Source organism: Gymnogyps californianus, chromosome 2, assembly GCF_018139145.2.
Source record: "Gymnogyps californianus isolate 813 chromosome 2, ASM1813914v2, whole genome shotgun sequence".
In the NCBI taxonomy this organism is placed as follows: domain Eukaryota; kingdom Metazoa; phylum Chordata; class Aves; order Accipitriformes; family Cathartidae; genus Gymnogyps; species Gymnogyps californianus.
Window position 1 is genome coordinate 48,144,623 of NC_059472.1, and position 23,302 is coordinate 48,167,924.

Sequence of the window (23,302 nt, forward strand, 5' to 3'; positions counted from 1 at the left end):
TTATTAATTACATTCTTTTCCTGTCTTGTCAGTGAGAGGCTATTAACCCAAATCTGCTTATTGTGGGAGATCACTCAGCAGTACAGTGTTTTAACACTCTTTTATATGACATTAATTCATGCTGATACTGTATGCACACAAGGATCCCATCTCACTGCTCCGCTTGGTAATCAGATCTCTCTCCAAAAACATTAGTATCTGTTTGTACAATTGTAGTGCTAGGTGGAGAGAAAGAAATAAATTTAAAGCTAACTTCAACTTTCCCTTCACTGACAAAAAGTCCTGCGTTTGACCTTGAAACGGGGCACCCTTCAGAGATCCTCACACAAGCAGGAATCTCTGAAATTTTAGCGCTATTTCCTAGTTATAAATAATAACAATATTCTTGGTGGGTGGCAGCTAATGAGTGTTGGTGCAAATGGCGATTTCAGCAGGAAGGGGCACCGGCAGAGGCCTTACTGACTGGAGTACTGCACGGTGCTGTACTTTGTCACTCTTCTCCGGGAGGTGCTGGGGGATGCTGTGCCCATTGCCTGGCCAAGGTGACAGTCGGCGCTGAGCATCTGACCCGCGCTGCTCAGGCCCCCCAGATTTGCCCCCCCCAGGCTTGTCCCCCCCAGGCTGCTCATCCCAGACCCTGACACTACCCTCTCGGTGACCACCACGTTGTGGGCATTTGATAACTCCGAGGGAATATTTATTAAGCTGCCTGGCATGCCAGAGGCAGGCCTGAACACCCTTTCTGTCACCACCACATTTGACCCATCTACCAAATCAGGAATGCTCAGAGAGGTCGGAAGCCGGGAGTTAGGTGCAATTACTCTTTCTGTGACAATAACGTTGGACCCATCTGTGAGATCAGGGATATCTAGCATGCCACGCAAATCAGAGGCAGATGCAGGACCGACAACTCTTTCTGTTACAACAACATTGGATGCACGCAGAGGGTCAACGCAAAGAGAGGGGGAGCCAGAGGTGTAGGTCTCAGTCACCGTCATGTTGCCGTGGAGCAAAGGATCTGGCATGGGCCTTGGGGGCTGTATGGTTGACCCAGAAGTGTAGGTGTTTTCAGTAACAACCGTTGTAGTGCCAACCGGGGGAGGCATAGGTGTAACTCCATTGACAACGATGGTGGTTCCAGGTGGCGGGAGGTTTAGATCACTTTCAGGGTTGGGAAAGGTGACGTTAACGGATGGCCAGGGTGGGTTGACATCAGGGAAAGGTTCGATCTCTTTGCCCAGACAGATCTCTGCGAGGGTCTTAAATTTTGGTCCTAATGTATCCAAATATGTTTCGTCTGTATCTTCTCCAATAAAGCTGCAGCAACCCACGGAGCCAACAGGAGTACCAACTCCTTCGTGATCATATATTAATAGGCAGTCATTTGCCGGCCGACCTTCATCTTCATCTGCATACACAAATGCTTTCTGTAGTTTGCAAAAACAGAAAAAAAAAAGAAAAGAACAGAATGACTTTTCATCAGGTTTTCAACCATGAAGATTCAAACCACAGTAAGGTTTCCCTAACCACAGTAAGGCCCAGCTGACTTGAAAAACAGGACATCAACAAGACAAATTATATCATCAGCATTTTTGTAACCTTGAAATAAGTTTTATTCAAATGTTACTGATGTTTTATTCTTGTTTCTGCCAACACAGCATCTCAAATTTGGTCTGCTGTCAGTGGGTCTGACTGTGGGGTGAAAGGAGAGAGTGAAAGGGATGGGGGAACAAATGTACTCTTTGGGCAGCAATATCCGAACGAAGCGGTAGGAAGAGGAGCGAAGCAGGATGGCGAGGGGAGCAGTGGAGAGGCCAGGACAGAGGGGATGGGATGAAGGGTTGGCCACAGTGGAGAAGGCTTGGTGAGCCCAGAGGGGAATCCATTCTGAGCAGGATGGAGATCACTGATTTGGGATGGTGTTGGGGATGGTGGGGTGGTCAGTGCAGAGGCATCAGGCAGGAAAGAGGAGAATTTAAAGTGAGTGTGGGGTGAGGTTGGAGGAAGCAGGGAAGGACGGAAGGGGAGGCCTGGGAGGCAGAGGCAGAGGGTTTGGAGGTTGATAAAGTCAGTAGGAGGAGTAATCTGTGGAGGCCCATGGCTGGCAGACAACTAATACGTAGTGCTCCCAGCCTAGGCAGGGAGATTGCGGTCTGGGAGAAGTCCATGCTCAGGACTTCAGGACTGCTTTGTCCTCTCCTCCACTGAATCTTGTTTAGATTTTGAAATACAGCAATCCTTATATATGAATTGATATTTTGGTGACATATGCAATTATAGTATTTATGCCTCACAGTTCACGCTAATTATGAAAATATATCACATTAATCCATTAATCATGTAAACTCCATAACATTTTTTTATCCCATATGTAAAGGCTAGTTAATACGGTGCCAATTACAAAACTGCATATTTGTCACTTGCAGTTCACAAGTCTTTTGGGGAATAGAAATGGCAATAAAAATAAGGAAGAAAGTGAACTGGTGTTCACAGTTCTTTAAGGGTTAAAGTCACTCATTAAACAAGCTGTACAGGAAGTACATGTGAACAATTTCACAAAGTTATTATCTATTTATACACTGAAAAAGGTGGCAAATATATAAATTTGTTGGTCACTTATGAAGATAAAATAATTTAATTGCTTGCTACCCATACCTGTAGTGTGTCCATCAGTTTTACAAAAAGGCTATTGAGCAATCAAATCTACTAGGCCAGAAGCTCAAAAGCAGTACTACTAGTGTCGTAGTTTTTCCTACTAGTATGGTCAGCTTTGCTCTCACACCAGTCTTATATCATGGAGGTTTCAATCTGAGTGGAGTTATTTTGGATTTCCACCATGTAACTTGGGGAGGAGAATCTAACAGTAGGCTCACAGATAAACACAAAGAAGATCAGGTAATTACCTCAGAGAAGTAGTTGTCTAGGAAGGCCATGTTCACCCCCCCTTCTCGATACTCTTTTATTGTTCCTCCAATTGACCCTTTTGCTTCCCCTGTTGCAGAAATTCCTCCAGCTGTTCCGTAACCAGTACCAGTGCCATAGCCAACACCTGTAGTTTCTTCAACACCAGAAGCTACTACTCCTCCTCCTCCATATGTGTTTGTATATATATCTGAAAACAGAAAAAGAAAAGTTATCCTTCCTGTGCTCTGTGAAAATTTACACAGAATTTGCCAGTTGTTTTTACAAATAGTACAATGACACTACTGCGTTTCTAAAGGTATTTTAGACTAATTTCGTGCACAGGTGCCAAACATTGAAACTGCAATAAAAATGAAGCGCATGTTAGTGGACAATCTAAGATCCTGATTTTATTCCTGAGGCTAGGCAGCATGTGCATATGTGCTTTAGAAAATCAATGATTTACTTGTGTAGTTGACTGGAGAGATTCTTCTGACTGGTGTAGATATATGCTGTCATGGGATTTGCATTAGAAAATCAGATAATGCTTATGGATATTTATGCAAATACATAAATGTATATTTATGATCACATTGGGGTTAAAATTGTTTTGCCTTAAACTCTTTTCCAAAAGAAATAGCTTTGTAGCTCCTTTCACATTTTCTAGTCGTTAGGTCGTTGAGGGAGATTTGGGAGAACAACAACCACCAGTGTTCATAATGCAGAATCAAAATGACCTTTACAATAAATTATAAAGTCATACTTACAGGATTTTATCTTCTCCAGATTTTTCCATATATGATAACAAGGAATGAGTGGTCTTAAATATCAGCATGTAATATAATAGAACAATTGCATACAGTAGTCTTGACTATGATTATGTTAAGAAACATAGGCTAAATTATATTGTTTTTTTCATTTAATCTCGTTAGTCTCAGTTTATAGAATTCGAACCAAGGGCTTTCACCGTAATGGTACTGAACAGTGGAAATGAAGTAAATCACATGTGTAAGTCTTAAACTTTTCAATTGTCGTGGCAACAGAGCTTCCCTGAGAACGAAGACTCTTAATTCACATTTATGCCCCCAAATGTTCTCTTTTGATTTTACCTTAAGGATGAGAACATTTTTGAATAATCAATAATCATCAGAGAAGTTGTCTTGCAGAGTGACATTTCTTCCTGTCAGAAGCTAGTGAAAATGGATCTGTGCCAGCATCCTTCCTTCCTGTTGTGGAGTAAGGAATGGGGAAAAAGAGAAAGTGGCACTGCACAGCTTGACTTATTCTCTATGGCCATTGAATTCCTGGGGGAACCTTACCTCAGAAGCATAAATTTATTGTGCTGTGTACCAGCTTTCTGTCTAGGCTAGTGCACAAATGGTCAGTAATTAACTAGCTACTTGACAGGTGCTATTCTCCATTGTGGGAAGCAGAGCCTGGAAACTGGGAAGAACTGAAAGAAAATTTCCTTATTCTGGCCTCAAGATTACTTCTACTAAAACTGGTGTCTTGAAAAGACCCTCCATTCACTAGCTGGAATGATAAAGAAAAATTGCCTGAGATGTGAAAACCTTGGCAGATATTTAAAAATAAATGTAGTTTGCAGAAGTGAATCTGCTTAAAGGCTCAAACCTCAAATCCTTTATTCATATTGGAAGTCCTACTAGCATCAGTTTGACTATCTACAGATGTACGATTGGAAGGGTTGGGTTATAGTTGCAAAATCAAAGTGCTCCATGAATCAGAAGACATGAAGTTCTGAAAGATAGCTTTATGACAGCGCACATAGAAAATTTTAGGATCTGCTTACCAGAGGGTTCACCAAAGTCACCTCCTGCAGCTGTTGTTGGGGCAAGAATATGTGAGACATCCTGGAAAACAACATTTTGACTCCTTGAATGATGACTATGAAATTCCCATATGAAGACCAAGACTTTATGAATCACGTTAAGGAATTAGAAGTCTAAACTGTTAACAATAGCTATTAATTACCATCTCCATTTAAAACAAAAAAAAGACTCCATTCAAGTTTTTTTCATTGTCAACATAAAAGGTGATCAGTGAAGATGGTTTGTGTTACCTTATCCTACTTTGCACTGAAAAAGCTTGCTCGTTATTGTGTTTCAGCTGAGGGAATAGTAACACCAAATCGTTGGGCCAAGCTAACTGAACACAACTTAAACTACACAAACTCCATCTGCAAATGTTAATTAAGAATCACCTTTCGTATCTGCCTGGCAATTGTTGACAATGCCAGGCATCTTTTAGAAGATGACACTGTGCTACAATCACTTTCATGCTTCTAGTCAAATGCAGTCTTTTCTGTAAATATGAGTCACTGTGGGTTTTCGAAACATGGGATATACTGACCCTGTCTTCAGGCTGTGCACCTTCTATTCCCCATGGATGAATTGCCCCTTCTGTGCATTCAGGTACAGGTTCAAATCCAGTTCCAACTCCACCTGCAGCGCCAGGTCCACAGCCGCAACAGTCACTCATTGACATCAAAATTGGAATCACTTAATAGGAAAGAAACAGGAAACGGGGATTTAGGACATCTCTTCCTCACAGGGATAGCTGCTTTTCCCAGAGGGCAGGTGCTCAAGAACTTTTGAAAATATGTCTTTCGAAATGTTTCAAACCAAGCAGCCTGCAAGTCTGGCTTTCAGAATCATTAGCTGCTTTTGGAAATGTATGTATTTGGAAATTCAGAATAATTTGTACCTTTAGTTATAGCAGAGCAAAGCAGGGGTGGAGTAGGGCTGTTACTCCAAATTTATGCCTATACACCTGGGAACAGACTTTGATCTATCTCAGCTGAATAAATATAAGTTACATACATATGAAAATTAAACAAACAGAACCAGTCTTGCTATGTATAGCATTCAGTGATATTCATTCTTGATATATAAGCATACATTTGTCTCTTTAGATATTATAATTGAAAAGAAATACACATTAGTAATAATAGACATATGAGAATCAGTGGAGAGATATCCATCTGACCACAGTGATCTTTGGCTAAGGCTCCAGTTGCATTTTTCACATCACATATACGTAATGCTTGATTTGAAAAAACAGTAGAGGCAAACCCCAAACCCCAGTTTTAACAAATGATTACATAGAGTGAGTCAGGTTTCCCAGTGTGCTGGATTATGCTTAGTTGTTTCAAGAACTCAGTGTTAGAAATTGCTGAATGCTTTAAACGTCAACATTGAAAACATTGCTCATTTTAGAAAGACACTGCAATATTAATTCTGGCTGTCTTGAGGTCCTTAACCTAGATGGCTAAGTTAGCAACCTCGTATCACTGCAGAGGGAGTGGAGAGAGACAGTTGCCTACACCAGACTAAGCAGAGTATCTAAAACTCTCAGTTTAACATCAAAGTGAACTGAAAAGGGGCACTTTTTATACAGTGTACAAAGTGCTACCTCACGCTGCACGACTAAGGATATATTTACTCCAGACTACCAGCTAGGAGAGGAGATTTCCAAAGGCAGAAAGACAGTCTGTCCTGTAACATTAACCACCTGGGAACTACAAACAAAACAGCCTTTTGCAGCTTCAAAATTTGTATTTGATTCCTACTAATCAAAGATCAAAACCCAAACCAACCCCCGCCTCCGAAAAAAATCAGGGGAAAAATCCGTTTCCTCTGGTTTTGTAGTCAGTATTTCTGCACTGAAAAATTTTAGATGTTGATTGCTTGAAGCCCAGGCCATGAAAGTAAGGTGATCACATCTGATTGTGGTGGTCTGAGAAGTAATTGCTTGCATAAAGTCTAACTTGAGTTATTCTTGTCCCTGAAACTCCTATGTCTTAAAAAATACTAGGACATACGAATGAATGATCTGTTTTGATCCTGTTATCACAAATGCTACTTGTTTTTAATAGATGTAATGTTTGGCAGCAATAGCCAAAATGTTCAAAATTTAAGATGATTATATTTATTGTTCTACTACTGAAATCTGACTTTGAGTTCAAAGGAAGCTTGTTCTTTACATCTTTTCATACCCAGCTTGGAGCTGATACTTGTCCATTTCTTTTAGTAATGTAACGGAAGTACGAATTGCAAAGTGTCAGTGACAGGGACAGCTCTTGCCCAAAATCTTCTGAACCTTCTACTAAACACTTTTACCTTATCTGATGGTCTGAGAGCTGGATAACACCTTAGGGAAAAAACCCCTAAGTCTTAGGAAGGAAATAGTTATTTCTGAATGAAATACGTATATAAATACGTAGAACATAAAATATATAGAAATTCTTATAATTTAAAAGACAATTTTTTCTCTGTCAAATGGCCCATGGGAGCCAACATGTTGATAACCAACCAGAAAAGTCACCTTATTTTAGAAGAATTAAAAAAATACACTTTTTAGAAAATCAATAAAGTTATTTTCTTAATTTTATACTTACAAACAAATATTAATCCACCAAGAAACATCAGGCCAATGGCAGCACTGCTAAGTGTGGTAGATGGCAAATTTCTGCCGTAAATTCCATTATAAGTATCATCATCAGTGGCTGCAGTATATCCTTCATCACCATCACTGTATCCACCAGTGTAAACCTGCCAGTCTGTGTGGTCCTCATTTTCTCTTCCTCCAGGTCCAGACTCACCATTACCACCACCTTCTTGTTCTGTTCCTCTTCCACCTTCCTGGCCTCCTCCACCACCACCACCTTCACCACCACCACCTCCAGCACCACCACCTCCAACACCACCACTAACACCGCCACTGCTGCTACCACCACCACCGCTGCTGCTGCTGCCGCCGCCGCCACTGGCACCACTGCCACCACCACCACCACCACCGACAACAATTATTTTCGTGGCCCCACTGGTGCAGTAATTACGACTGTCACACTGACACGCTTGCACAGGAATTATATGGGGTTTACGGCAGCGTCGGCCTTGGTTATCTCTTACGCTGATATAGATCCTATACGTGTAAAAGTCAATATGCTGACTCACTAGTTCTGCAGAGGAAGCTTTGGGGGGAAAAAAAAGAGAAAAATATTTAGATTAAGGTATTGACTATAAATACTGTAAAAATCTATAATTTTTGTGAGTTATGGTCATAGAACAGAATGAAGACTAAGTGTTCCCATTCTAAGATCTTCAGTTACTTATTCGTCTACAGTACTTATTCAAAGCTGAAACTTATGATATTCATCTATGCTAGTATTTTCTTTTAAAAAACCTGAGCCAGGTCAGTCTAGTCATCACTTTTTAACCTGAGACATATAAAAGGAGCAAATGCAGTTTTTTATATCTACTGCTGCTTTTCCTGATTTTTATTCGCACAATGGTGAACATAAAAAATGCAAGTTTTATATGTTTTTTTTCTCTCACAAGGAATTTACATGTCTTTTTCAAAAGTTTTTTCAGTAGTTTTAAAATATTTAAAGTTACATATTTGCATCTGTTTAGGACAAATAGGAGACACAAGAGTAGTTGTAATTGAGATATTTACCATTTAATATAGTCTATGCATACAGTAAGTTATGCAAATTCTGTCATTTAGTAATGTATGAGAATTGATTAATTCATTAGTTTTTATGTCCTATTGAAGGAAACTGGAAAAGCTCTACTGGGCACTGATTAAAACATTTTTCTTAGCAATACAAGTAAGTACGATTTGTCCAATAAATTGCAACAGCTGTAATCTTTATTTGCCATTTTCATATGCCTCATAAAAGTAAAGCTCTGCCAACTAATAACTTTATACTAAATAGAGAGTTTTGTCATATGCTTAGAATTTTTTAGATAATATACAAATAAAAAGGTATCGAATTACTCCTTTTGAATTACCTCATTAGGTTTAGACCAATAGAGGTGCTTATCATAGCTACACTCAACTAAAGTACAGTTTTTCTGCTCTATTTTTATCAGTATATTTTTAGTTTCCTTTAAAAGGTGATAACTAGATAAAACACATGTAATGATTCTGATTCTAGTTCTAATATGATTTTTATCTCTCTCTCTCTATGTGCAAATCCAGAGCAACTTCTTGGATTCATATGAGCATAAAATCACATTTAAGTGAGATTAGAATAGCTTCTAATAACTATTTTGTTTGTTATTAAAAGATTATCCTAATCTGTAATCTTAGATAAGACCTTATTACTATGGTTTATTCTGTTATAAAATGTAGGTTAATTTACCATTTATTGATCTGATAATCCATGTAGTTTGAGGTTCACCATGTATGCTGAACGTAAAGGGGAGACTATATGGATCACCATCCATAGCCTTTGCTGTGATAATCACTGATGGGGAATGCATACATACTTTCCTTAATTCAGTATTAATAGTTGGGCAGTTGTCATTGATGTCTTGTATCGAAAGCACAATGGTGCCAGTAGCAGTATGTCGAGGAACCCCTGTAAAAAGAAGATATTTGTGGTCAGGAGGGAATATTGATACTATAAATAATGCAGTTCAGGTGGGACAACTAGAAACAGGAGAAAACATTGAGAGAAATCTGGAACAAAGAGAGTTTTGTTTCAGAAAACTTAATTTCTTTTCTTACCTCTGGTGATAGCCAGAACCTCTGCTCTGTACTGCCCATTGGTTACATAGATTGATTCCCAGTCAATAACTTTGTTCAGTGTGATTTCACCAGTGTTTTGATTGATTCTGAACCAGGCACCTGGATCACGTCCTATACTGTATCTGTATTTGGTGAAGTAAAAATACTCAGCATTATGTTATGAATATATGTATTACATATTCATTTTGCAAATACTCTTTGTCATTTTGGAATATTTTTCTTTAGGCTGCACTACATCCTGTTGCATTTCACCCTGTTCAAGCAAAATTCCTGTAGACTTCAAAAGATGTAGACCAGAAACATAATTAGGAATAAAGTAAATGCATAGAAGTCCATTATATTTTGAAAGTGGTATCATAGTCTAAAAGTAAAATCTTTCTGGACCCTGTAAACCTTTTACTAGAACCCTTGTTGATATCAGTAGTTAAATCCACAGCTCTTCCTGTAACATTCTACAGTTGTATTTGCTAACATATTTCTCTGTTTTTTGAAAACTTTTCAAACTTCTGTAAATTGGATGTATTTATTTCTACATACATTAAAAAGCAACTTATGGTCCCATTAATTATCATTAATTTCAGCAGAAATAAATGTCAAATAGTATATATATATATTTTACTATAGAATGAGGTGTTAGTGACCTCTTCTATTCTGATTGTATAATATTGCCCATTATTGGGGTTTTCTTCTTGCTTTTTTAGAGTTGCTAACAAATTCCTTATTTGTAGCAAACATTTCAAGAAAAAATATTCTTAGCTTGGGTTAGAAAAAAAATCTGTTCAGATTTATTTAAGTTACAGCCTGTTAGAAAAATGGTATTTTCTTTGTCTTGTGCACAAGGCTAAGGAAAGTAGTTCAGGGAACAAAAGCAATCATAGCATAAAAATGGGCTGAAGAATATACTATTCTATTGCTATTATTCTGTTGCTAATCTATTAACATTTTTAAAGTTGTTTTTTAAAGCACCCTTTAAAATACCCATTCCTCATCCCATTGAAATCTCAATTAAAAGAATTATTCCATCCAGGGAGTTAAGCAGAGCAGAGCTTACACAACATTTGATGCAATAGCTCCAGTGTCCTCATCGATGGCTGTGTATGTTCCCACAACATAATTCACTCTTGTGCTTTCTGGTACAGAAAACACAACTGAAGATGGATGAAATCTTGGTGGTTCAATCACATTTTTTACTTCTATTGTGAGGGGTGTTCCAGATATTCGGAAGTCATGCGCAACAGAGTGGTGGAAGGCAGCTACGTTCCTGACACCAATAATCAGTGAGTGAGTTTGGAGTTGTTCATAATTCAGTTCCTAAAATATAAACCACAGAGAACTAGATAATAAATAAAAGTTCCTTTAATTTTATTTAAGTATTTTCTATTTTAAACGGTTGAGTGACAGTGTTTTTACTGCTTGTTTAATTTTGTTAACAATTAATTAAAACTATTTTAAGATGATTATTTCAACAGTTGAATCACGATATTTATCCATACCTTAATTACTCTAAGGATTCCTTGATTTGTAGCTCGATCTGTAACGATTTCAAAACAGTTATCTTCATTACCAGATATAAAGAAAAACTCTGCTAACCAATTGTCTGTAAACTCTTCATCAGCATCCAGAGCTTGTATTCGTAGCAGTTCTGAACTGAGTGAATTTTCTGAAATACTTGCTGAAAACTGGAATGACAGAGAAATAGCTATTAGCAAACACTAAAATATATAATGTGAGGGAAACACAGCTGACTGCAGAGATTCTTTTAAAGGGTGTCCTGCCCACAGTCCATGCCAATTTAATAAAAATTGTGTGTTCTGCGTAAATTGTGATTCTGGTTGCAGATCTGAAGAGGTGTATCACCTCAAGTGCTTGCAGAGGCAGCTTAGAGGAAATGGATTTGTGCTTTCTATAAGAAAAAATCATACAAAGATTGGGTTAATCTGCATAATCTGGCCGTATTGCACGGGTTTGGACACCTGAATGACTGGATTTCTCTGAATACAGAGAAGTCAGTGTCAGGACTGACTTCTCTGAATACAAAAATAATCTATGTGTGTATTATCAGAATTGGTGCTCAAGCAATGGATTGGATTTTGAGCACTCTTCAAGGAAAGAACCCTGTTAATCCAGTGGAGCATTCAAATGTGAAAGCGCTCTACAGGTTAGTAAGGGCTCTGTTATCAACTGGGTTTTTGAACAGGGTTTTAAAACAGTGATGTTGCTTTTGGTATTGAAAACTTACAGAGCTTTGAGCAAGAGTTGGGAAGTTGTCATTGACATCAATAACTTTAACGTTACAGCTACAAAGGGATGATATTCCATCTGCAGCTCCATCCCGGTCTGATGCCTTCACAACAAGAGTGTAGCTACTATGTTGCTGTCACAGAAAGAGAAATGAGCGTGTTAGAAGGACCACCTGTGCATCTTAAATGTTATAAATACTCATGTCTTGCTCCTATTTCCTAATGCAGGAATTTGCCTTAGACATTTTATTGTAACATATAGAAAAAATGCATTTCTCCCTTAATTTTCGTAAAAACCACAACCTTTCTCTCCTCCCCCCCCCCCCCCCCCCCCCAATAACACATATACACCACAACATCATGTTATTTAACTTTGGAAAGGGAAATGTTACCTCTCTGTCAAGATAATTTGCAAGATGGAGTTCTCCGGTATATTTATTCATAATGAACATGGGTGGACCTGAAGGTTCTTGACTCTCTATCTTGAAGGCAATTTTAGAATTCAAGTGATTAGGTTCATCTGCATCTGTTGCAATTATTTTCATCACCAGTGTGTCTAAGAATAAAAAAGAATAATTAGAAAAACAAATCAGAAAATCTGTTTTGTTCCTGCAAACAACTCATCAAGACAATGCTAAAACTTGGTGTATAAAAATGATAGAATGCTATCTATTCATTGATTTTACAAAGAAAAACAAAAGTTTAATTTTGCAGTACTGATTCTCACTGAACGTTAATGACTTTAAAATGCATTAAAAATTAAGGTCAGATGGAGTAATGCAGATTTTCACTGAACTTCTTTAAGTCACCAGAGGGACTATGTAAAAACAGTAGGTACTGAGCTTGTAGATACTGATGTAAGAAATCTCCACAGTTTTAAATGAGAATTTCTAGAAAGTAGAAAATGAGCGTTAGGCACCATTGCCTCAGGGCTATTTGCTTGTCTAATGTTGATTGCTGTACTTTTGGTAAAAAGAATCATTTTAGTGGTTTAAGTAAGGGTTTATGTAGTAATATTCTACTGCAAGTGCAATACTTAGTCTACAAATACAAATATTTGAAATAGAAAAAATGGGAAAAAACATATTTTATATACCCTCAAAGGAAATAAGTGTGGAAGGAATGAACTGATTTATTTTAAATTTTCACATCTGAAAGAATTTGCATGATGGTATGGTTAGAAGCTGGAACATTCAGTGTTCATGTGTTGGAGAAAAGGAGGAAGGAAGCATTGCTACTTAATTTTAGGCAATAAGCTTGGGCCCCGGCTCGAATAGCACTTGGAGAAGCATCTGCTGCTCCTTCCTCTGCAGTAGCCCTGGCCAATATATGTCATTGCCTAAGAAAAAGTAGAATGAGCACCCTAGGTTTATATTAACTGTTTTCTGGGAGCTTCACTAACTACACTATAATAGGCATAACATAGTTACTTACTGTCCATACTGCTTTCTTCAATAGATCCTGTAAATACAGTTTGTGCAAATATAGGAGGGTTATCATTTATATCCAGAACTCTGACTCGAAGTTCAAGAGGTGGTTCCAAATCTACACCCGTCACTGAGTGTTTAGCAAAGCAACGTATCTAGATAAAGAGATTTACTCGTTTTAAAACCAAAAGTGAAGTAAGCAAAGTGACAATCTGAAACAAATGAATTTGTCTCCTCCTGCTCTCCCTGCCCCACCCTGGATCCATAATTATAAAGGTAAAAGAAAAAGGGGAGTACTTACAACAAATACTGGGGTTACTTCCCTATCCACTATTGATGTTATATTAATTTCTCCTGTTCTTGGGTTAACAACAAATATTCCATAGGGGGCACGATCAATTCCAACTCCAGAGATGCTGTATGTGATTGGATGGTTTTCTTCACAATCTGATCGGATCTACAATAATAGATAATAATAATTTATGCCAGTTTACTGAGGATACCTGCAGGGCTTTTTTTCCTATTATTAGTTCCTGTAAAAAATTCTATATAATTTCAGTTTCTCAACCACTTATCACAAGGTTCAATTGACAGAACCAATGGAAAGCTCTTCTACAAAACAGTCAGCCTAGAGATCCATCTCCCCTTAAGTGCTGGACAGGCTTTCTATTTCTCTTAAATCTTCTGGCAGGGAAGTGGAGGAGAAACTTCCAAGAGTATCACACTGTGGCTGGACCTCAGTAAGGGTACAGTCATGGTGAGAGGATAGGAAAACATCTTCTTTGCTCTGTTGCCCACAGAAGTCATGCACTATCCTTGAACTTCTGCTCAGGGCTTTCTCGGGGTAAGAGAGAAAAGAAAAATATCATGATCTAGTACACAGATGCTGCACACGAAGAGACTATGGTTGGAGCTGTCCAGGAAGTAGACTGATAGCAATGTTCTAGGAAGCCTTGGTCACTCCTCAGCAGCCACGTGGGTTCACCCTATGAGACTGTCTCAGCAGAGCTGGAAATATTGCGTCATCTTTCTTTTATTCTGCATTCCTTGCTTTGACTACTCTAAGCAAATATACTTTTAAATCTCTGCTTTTGTCAGCCTGTCTTCAGAAAAACTTCCTTGTCAGTGAACACTTTTGTTTTTCTTTCTACTTACTTTGGCAATTGGATTCCTCTTAGAATTATCTTCTCCTTCTCTACAAGCTGCAGCAAATTTGATCCATTCACGTTTTTGTCTTCTGAAGGTTTTCCATCTTGCCATTCCATTTTCATCCCATTCTTTTACCTTTGACAGAGAGTTCCAGTATCATATGACCAGTAACCTCAATCCATTTTAAATTAATACAGCCATTGAGAATTTCCAACAATAAGGAGAAAAGGGATTTTTATAGATCATGTGCTTTTTTATATGTCTGCGAGTCCCAAACTCTAAGACTGTACGTGTTTACTTTAAAATTATTCCTGTGTATGAGATACTCATTTAGGTTCAGGAGAACTTCTCTTGAGACGGTGAGCAGGTTATTACCTGCAACTGTTTAATATTTAAATATGTTTTCAATCTTCAAGTTCAGAAATGTCTTAGTTGTGTGTTTTCCATTTCATTTGGTTACATTGGTTACAGTTCATTTGATCAGAAAATCAGTTTCTAAAGAAATATATATTACCTCTACATGAAATCCTGTGCTGAAATCCAAGAGTACCTGCAAGAACAATAAGATTGGCATATAAAAATGCAGGGAAAAATGCAGTAAGCAAACCCCAACTGCCATACATTGGCAGTTACTTTTTCTCAAGTCTATTGCAATACCCCATCTAGGCAGTAGCTACAGAATTTCCATAAATGACTTTGTGCAATTCATTTTTTTCTATATCCATCACTTGAATTCCTTGACAGTTAACACCTTCAAAATTAACTCTGTCTTTCAGGGTAGAACTTTGAGTTTGAATGGATGTGCCATAGCAAATTTCAAGTTACACCTACATCAAAATACAGCTTTCACACAGATTTTTAGATTGTAACACCTCAGCTGAAGAGAGAAGTGGTTGCAAGAGTTGTTATTAGAAAGTATGTCTAGGAAACTAGAAAAGGAGTATTTATTTATTCTAAAGAATTTATTCTCTATTCTTTACTTTTTCTTATTTAGAAAGTCCATAGTAGACCTGGAGTACTTCACTATGTAGTTTAACCAAAAAGAACAAAAATGTTTTCTTGAAACTTCCCACTGAGGTTGAAGAAATTCAATGTAAGATGGAAAGCCAACTGCAGTCATTAGGCAGATTTCCCTGGAGTGCAGTGGGCTTTGATTTGAGGTCTAACTATGCAACCAAAGTCTTGAGTAAATAAAGGTGGCAGGATCAGATGCACCATGTAATTACTTTAAAATTAAAATAAAAATAATAGAGAATCCTTAATTTCCTGATTAGCACAATTTTAAAAAAGGCAAAGTTTAATTAACCTTGTTCCTAAATAAGGTGTGAAAATGAAGTTCACTTGGTTAATGTACCTCTACAGAGCATCTCTTTTGGGTTTAGGACCTGCCTCTGCTTTCTTCAGATGATAAAGGGTGAAGAATATGGGATTTGCAGGACTGGATGCTTGTTTCATTCATCATTGGGAGAAATAAAATATCCAGGTTACTCAAAAAGTGTTGCAGAGTTTCTCTTTCTCACCAAATGTGGTTAACAACTGTAGTTATCAATTTTTCACTTTCCTTATCATTTCCCAGTACTGTTCAATAGCTTTTTTTTTGTTTGACATGTTTTATCTGGTGGGTTTTATGTCAGTTCTACTTGGATAAAATCTGTGACAATCTTTTTCTCTGTGGTAGCTTTACCTCATGGAACTTTCCTCACTTCAAATTTATTGCATTGTTCTTTCAAGGCTGGAAAATGGGCACAAACTTTTTTCCACTTACTTCATGTTAAAACAACCTCTTACATGCAACAGATTAATGAACAGCAGCTTCACCCTCCTTCCTCTCTCTTCCCCCTTTTCCCCGTTTACCTATATGCCCTAAGAGGTCCACTGTCATTTACAAAGCAATGTCTCCAATGATCTGATCTTGCCCAGAACATTCCCTGAGATCTCGGCACACAATGGCTGCCTTAATCTGCTTCAGAATGAGGGAATTTAGACTGTGGATTTGCCCATTTGGTGTGCATATACCTTGAAATTTATTGGACTATTCATGGAGTAAGGATTTTTTTCTTGTTTCTTTGAGCAAGCTATTGACATAAATGGTTAAGAAAAGTACTCTGCAGGAAAATCATTACAATATGTTCATGTTGTGCTAAAAGCATCAATACTTCTTTTAATCTGAGTTTATGTCTTGGTGAATATTTAGATCTTCAGCTGCAGAATTGGGTTCAAATTCATGTGCAGCCATTACTCATCTCAAAGAAGGGACAATATCAGATTCCATTTAAACTGCGGGTTTTTTTCACCTCAGTGGGAGCTCAGGCCTGTCCGTTTATAATGTCCCTTGGAGCTTGGGGAAACATGGGTGAATAAAAGGGGCAGATTACACCCTCACCAGAGAACCTGAGTGATGAAGTCCACCAGAAATAGCACTGATTCAATGTCTCTTATCAGTTGATCCCACCGGCAGAGCAGAGTCTCCTTGGGTGACTACAGTGAAATCCTCTCCACCTTTAGGCTGAAATCCCTTCTGGCATGCAAGCAATTGTCTTGACCCAGAAAAGTATGGGTATACACCTCCCAGTGCAATGTTAGTGAATCTTGTCTACTGTCTGCAACCTGTGGCCTGTTCTGTTATTTAACAGTGAGACTAATATCTCACATCCAGTCACATCACTCCCATACTCAGGAGGCCTAACTGAAAAACTGTGTTGAGTATCTCTGAAATAAGAATTATGCTTGTAAAGAATTCTGTTCTTTAAGGACATGAATATTCGTAAAATGCTTGATTTCAGCCTATAGGGAGTTCTGTTTTCAAGCAGTGAAGCATATACATTTTACACTGGAGTTTCATCCTTTGTTTTTGAGCACCAATAATGGGAATGTCAGGAATTTGTTCATCAGTAATGCTGGGGATTGTAAATTTAGGCCCCGAATTTCCACACTTGTCCCATGCTAACTAAGGAAAACCCATTCTGCTATGTATTGCTGATGGAAGATCTTGAAAGAAGTCTTGATGGTTTTGAATCCACAGTCTTTAGTACAGTTTGTGATATTATTTGAAAAGGCTGATCCAATGAACTTGATGTCTGCGTTTGGTATGTCTCTCTCAGGTACTGCTGTGTTATAGGAAGGAGAGCAGGCAGACACCAGACAAAGTTGTCTTGTTCACCAGCTAAACCTCAACAATTCTGGAGTGACATCTATCCAACTTGATCCAGGGATGGAGGTTGCTCTGCCTCCCCAACTAATCTTTTCCAGTTCTCCACTATCACCAGCAGTTAGAATGCCCCCCCCCCCCCGCCCCAGTTGTCTATTTCTAGTATCTCTCTGCGATGCAAACCCTTTTTTCCTAGTGCTATTTCCAGCAAAGAAGTACTGTCTCCTAGCAGCTAACTCCAGCATACTTCTACGTAGTGAACAAATTTCCCTTCTAAACTAGTATCCGAGTACAGTACTTTCCATAGGTTCAGTGATTAATGATAATTAAAGCAAAAGGAGCCATGGAACATGTGGGATGCATCCTGAGGACCTTGGGGTAGGCAAGCTGATCAGAATGATATCAAGATTTGCTGTCCTGTTAGTCTCTGAGAGACTGAAAAAATGGAAACTCTGTAGAGAAGCTAGAGGCTCGTTGCACAAGCTGTTTCTGGTTCGGGTTGGAAGAGGTGCAGGCAGGAAACATTTATGGTGACTGTCATTTGCACAGTGGCCTGTCTGAAAGCTTGTCTTTTATTGTAATGATACAGAGCCTGAACCTTGTGTCCAAAATGACACCTTAGAGTCACACTGGAGTTATTCTGGATTTATTCTGATGTAACTGGGAACAGAATTAGTCCCATAGGATGTGTATGGTTCTTTGCACCTTCAAAGCAATTTACAAACAAGAATTAATTAATCATTAATTGACTGCCAAGCAATATTATACGCAATTATGGAATCCTCCCTCCTCCACCTACTCAAATCTAAATGACTGAACACGCCTTTAACATCTTCCCAGCATTATTCATATTGGATATGCTTCTCTCTCTTTGAAGTCAACAGCGGAATTGTTATTGGCCTGGATGGGAGGAGTGCTGAGAACTCACACATATTATGTTAGTCATCAGGGTGCCATGGTAGCTCTGGTTGTGTCAGCATTTTGGGACTTTTACATCTTTCTTACTCAGCCAAAGCTCTGACTAGTAAAGGGTTGAAACAACGAACCCTTCCCTTTATTCATTCTGCATCTCTTTAAAAAATGATAAATCAGTGCATATGAAATAATGAGAAGCAGAGTTGAAACATAAGACAAAACCTCATATTTTAAAAAGAAGCCATTTGGTCACTTTTAAATTGAAACATGAATGTGTTTTTGTCTATACTTTTCATTTTCGTAGGTCACTAATGAATGTGCTTCTTCCAATTTAAAGGGGAAGTTTTTCAGGATGATTTTTCTGGCATTTTGTTTTCTAATTCTGTTGAAGTCAGGTGTTTCTATTGCTTCCTGTGTTAGCAACTGATGTCAATATTTTGTACTGCACCCAGGATGGAGGATCCATTGCTATTTCAGCAGAAGTATGACAATACTCATGTCGGTCAGAAGAACATATTCCAAAGTTTTGTTTATTTTAAAATATGTTTATTCAAAGAACTGACCACTTTGGGTAAGTTTGCACTGAGATTGTTTCTGTTCTGCTGAGTCATAGAGATAGAATGAATTTCCGTACAGTAACTGAGCTTAACCATTAGAAAAATGAACAGAAAAGTAATTTCAATACAGGATGTATGCTATTATCATTCAAATTTGAGTTTTTCAAATTAGTCATGCTAAGTCTCCTCAATAAATCTCCTCAATAAAACCTGAATTCTAATATGGCTTAGAGTGCTCTAGCTGCAAATGCACGTTTGCTTAGGGGCCATTTTTACTTAGGAATGTAAAACTGCAGACTTAAGAACCTAATCTTAAGTGATAATTCCTGGACGCAGAATTGCTTTACTTTCTATTTCTACAACAAAATTCTTTGGCTGAAGAGCCTGCAGGTTCCTGGCTACATCCTGGCAGATGTTTTGTATGCATATGCGAGGAGAGGATTTGGCCCCTTAATATTTTTATGTGCAACCAAGTTGTGAGTAGGAGGTGTAACCATAGCGTAACAACTGGGAAAAAAAAAAAAAAAAGAAGTGTAGATAACACATGGGAAAATGTAGCCAGACAAGACTGCGTATAAGAGATGTGGTGAATTTACAATTATTAGCTGTCACATGATAGCTGGCAGGAGAAGAGTCATACCTGATCAAACAGGTTATTTCCATAAAACATGTCTGTGCAAGTATCACAAACAGAACTCCCTTACTCATGAGAATAACGCCTTTGAAGTCACGTGAGCAAGGGTTGCAGAATCAGTCCCACCGATGGTGAAATGCTTATAGAAAATTATTAGTTTCAGGGCTGGTAAGTTTTCTTTTTTTGAAAGTGTAGTAGTGTACTAAAGTATGTATAACTCCACAGCAATTTTATTTGATACAACTTATTAACAATATACTAACCAGACACACCATTCAGACGGGTAATTTTCATGAAAGATTAATCAAGCTGAAAACCAAGACTGTTTCTCAGAATACACTAAAATTGGATATATAATTTATAATTTATTTAATCTTTACAGTTTGTCCGTCAGCTTTCTATAAAGTGCTGAAAGATGCTATTAAGCTGTACAGGCCACCATGAACACTGCTGTGCAGAAGAACGCATAATAAGAACAACAATTGTTTCTTCTTGGTAGTAAAAGTTCAAATATTTGATAGTCATCAAAACATATTGGCAGTTTTCACAATTGCTCCTTTTTCCTGACCCAGCACATATCCTGCATCAGTCACAATTTTAACAACAATATACTGAAAGAATGAAAATGGCTCCAGAGTTGCCGAGAGAAGATAAAGCAGTAAAATCTCTTTTGAATGGACAGATCTTAGATACAGTACAGTCAACTTTTTTTTGAACTTTGACACATCAGGAGTATGCATCATCAGGTAACTGAGTAAAACAAATAGTCACTAATACTACATGAAAATTCAGAAGTGTTAGTGTGATGTGCAACATGCCAATCTCAGAGACCTCTGTGCTGCGTTAAACAAGCAGAAACTCATCCGAACCGTAACTTGCTTTTGCCAAGTTTTGTTGTTGTTTGCTTGGCAGCTGCCCTGTGCTGGTTAGTTCTACTTCACTGACTGCAGAGCTGTCACCTAAAATTAATGGGTTATCTTTTCAAAGAAAGTCTTAGGTTTTCATATTCTGTAACAACAAACACTTGTTCTCTGACTATAACATTTCTAGAGGGGTCAGTAACGACAAGTTAACAAACATGTACTCTTACTAATACATTGTGTGAAATGTAAAATTATGTGAAAGCCACAGAAGGACATAACTATAATAGAAATCTTACTCTTTTCAATCTTCAGGGCCTTAAAGCTCTACCTAATTTCAGAAGAGCAGCACAGACGAGTAAAAATAATCCACGCAAAAAATCAGATTGCAGCAGTAGAAGGGCCTCCATAATTCTTTTAAGTCCTTTCTGGGTAATTTCCGTGCCTTGATGAACACATTGTACAACTATGCCACTTGACCATAGCCACAACTTTCCTTTTACAGTGAGAAAAACAAACCCAAAGAGTGACACTTTCATCATGTCAGCACATGGCGGCTCAGACACTAAAGCACTACAAGACAGGAACTTTTTGTAATGTGAAATAATAGGCCAAGTCTTGCTTTTTACTCAGCTAAGATCTTCACTAAATTTCAAGTTTTTCTCTTGAATATGGCCGTAGGATTTGGTCAGCTCTGAAGCGCTCTTGCTAATCAGTTTAGAAAAAGAGATTTGCTCTTCATATTCCCTCAACTGATAAAAAAAATAAAGACTTAGGACCAGATGATATCCAGTCAAGTTATTAGGATTTTTATAATAAGACTTTTATTAATAACAGTGACTCCTTAAATAGTAGCCACAGACAACGTTCACCTGAAAAGTCGTGCATTAAACATAGAAAGTCACATATTGAACATCACCAGACTGCAGAAAGTCAAAATCAAAAGAAACATTTGTCAGCATTTAATGAAAAACTAAATTATTTGTATAGAATCTTCAGAAATGCAGTTCAAAATAAGCACAGGTTTGTTTTTTATGCTAAATTTCACAAGATTTTTTTGGGGGGTAGTTTACATTGTAAAATGTAATGGTCTGCTGAGGAAGACTCAAGTGGCATAATCACAGAGTTTGCAAATATTGTTTTAAAATCTGACTTACCAATAAAAGGAACAGAAGAGCAGCCGTTCGGTGAGGGAGCCAATCCATGGCATCTGCCTTCTCGGATACAAGTCCAACTGAGTTATGGTTACAAGCCTGTTCCTTTTCCCCTCCCCCCCCCACCTCTGGTGTCTATTTAAAAAGACACTCGGTAGATGTCCTTATACTCAGCCCTTCAAGGTGTCTCTGCCTCCCTCTGAGGGAAGCACTGAAGATGCTGTATAACAGAGTGTCTTTCCCCACCCCAAAATCCTGGGCTGGTCTCACCTGAAACGCTTGACAACATCATTATTGCTTGCAGGTAAAAGCTAAGAGACACACCTTAATTCTTATTGCACTGAAACCCTTTGTTGGATATGAAAGAGTACATTTTAAAAACAGAAGGCAAGCTTCACTGAGAAGATACCGAGTGATTTATAAATTACTCACAACATAAGGAATCATTAAAATGGTAACTTATCATTGCTTTGAATGCAATTACCAGTTTTCTCCTTGCACCAAGTATAATGGAAGAGCTTAATGAATATTACCATAAAGAATATAAGTCTGTTTGTTTACTTCCAGGCTTGAAGAAGTCAGTTCCATGCACATTGTTCACAGAAGTGCAGCACTCAGAGCAGAATGGGGTTGTCATTAAAGAGGTAACATATTAATTTGGGGGAAAAAATAGTGTTTTTATTCATTAGGCCGCAAGAATATCTGAAGCAGAGGAAGGAGACTTTCTGCTTTCACCAACTGCAAAGCCTCCGCATGCCATACCTTTCCCTTCCTATGGGTTGTGCTCTCGCTGACACGGTGGAGAGGGAGACGTACACGTCTCGTGCCAGAGAAACTGGAGAGCTGCTCAAATCAACAGGTAGTGGATGAAAGGGAGGATGTGCTGCACAGCTCACTTCTGGCCTCATTTCAGATGGCATGAGCACGAATATGTGAGGGACGGAGAAATCAAAGAGGATTCCCCACTTCGCTCAGCAATAGGTCTCTCCGTTCTGCAGCAGAGGCATTGTAAGTCCCTCCTTGCATCCTTGGGACACCTGAACCACCCCATAATGGGCAAAAAAAAGATAAGAGTGAGCTTCTGCTCTGCCACTGAACCTGGGAGGAGGGTGCACGCTTCATCCCTAAAAGTGCAATACAACTGGTGTGCTCCTGAGCCTGCCAAGCCCACCACAGTGCTGGGCATCTCCGAGGACTGAACTCAAGCTGGGAAAAGAGTGCTCAGCACCTCTGGGGTTACTCAGCACCTCCCAGGATGAGGCTCCATGCTCCTGCTGGGTAAGCAGCTTCGCAGCATGCCATGCCTACACGCTGCTTGGCATGGGTGCTTTGCTGCCTTGCAGCTGGCTGGGGCTGCCAAAGCCAGTTGTGCATGTCCCTGCTGTCACTCAGCTTTTGGTACTGAGATCAACATGCCCAGCAGTGATTCAGTGAGGCAAACTGGGACAGGCAACGTTAAATGGATCACATCTATATTTTCCCTTTTCTGGGAAATTTTCAACAATCTGAAATTTTCTTTTGGATTAAGTAAAAATAAAAAGTTATTTGTTGCGCATATAACATATGCGTAGTCTTTTATGAACCAAAGTATCTTATTTCAGAATTTTTGCTTAATCAAATATTCCAAAAGATGCCAATTTAAAAACATTTTTCCTTCTAGATTTTTCAAATGTTTGGTTTGGAGGGTTTATTTTTTTATTTTGCAGAATTTTTACTGATATTTTTGTATGTTTTTTAATGTTTCATACCATAATGATAT

General features: G+C 38.4%; 1 protein-coding gene across 1 annotated transcript; it reads right to left on the bottom strand.

Annotated features, from left to right (window-relative positions):
* Positions 1-455: 455 nt before the first annotated feature.
* Positions 456-21,594, bottom strand: LOC127013417 (desmoglein-1-like). Its single transcript, XM_050892284.1, has 16 exons — positions 21,547-21,594; positions 14,790-14,825; positions 14,282-14,410; positions 13,428-13,583; positions 13,134-13,281; positions 12,092-12,255; positions 11,699-11,833; positions 10,953-11,138; positions 10,511-10,770; positions 9,439-9,581; positions 9,071-9,289; positions 7,319-7,894; positions 5,272-5,420; positions 4,712-4,772; positions 2,904-3,112; positions 456-1,427 (listed from the first exon to the last, which is right to left on the bottom strand). The coding sequence occupies exons 1-16, from the start codon at positions 21,592-21,594 to the stop codon at positions 456-458; spliced, it is 3,591 nt and encodes a 1,196-aa protein (XP_050748241.1).
* Between the last annotated feature and the right edge of the window lie 1,708 nt (positions 21,595-23,302).

Bases quoted from the DNA above. Each gene is read 5' to 3' on its own strand.
- LOC127013417 (XM_050892284.1), bottom strand. From the start codon at position 21,594: ATGGATTGGCTCCCTCACCGAACGGCTGCTCTTCTGTTCCTTTTATTG. The intron at 12,256-13,133 runs GTAAGTAACTAT...TTTTATTCTTAG, and splicing joins TGAAGAAAGCAGTATGGACA to ACACACTGGTGATGAAAATA. The intron at 11,139-11,698 runs GTAAGTTTTCAA...CTGTCATTCCAG, and splicing joins CAACTCTTGCTCAAAGCTCT to TTTTCAGCAAGTATTTCAGA.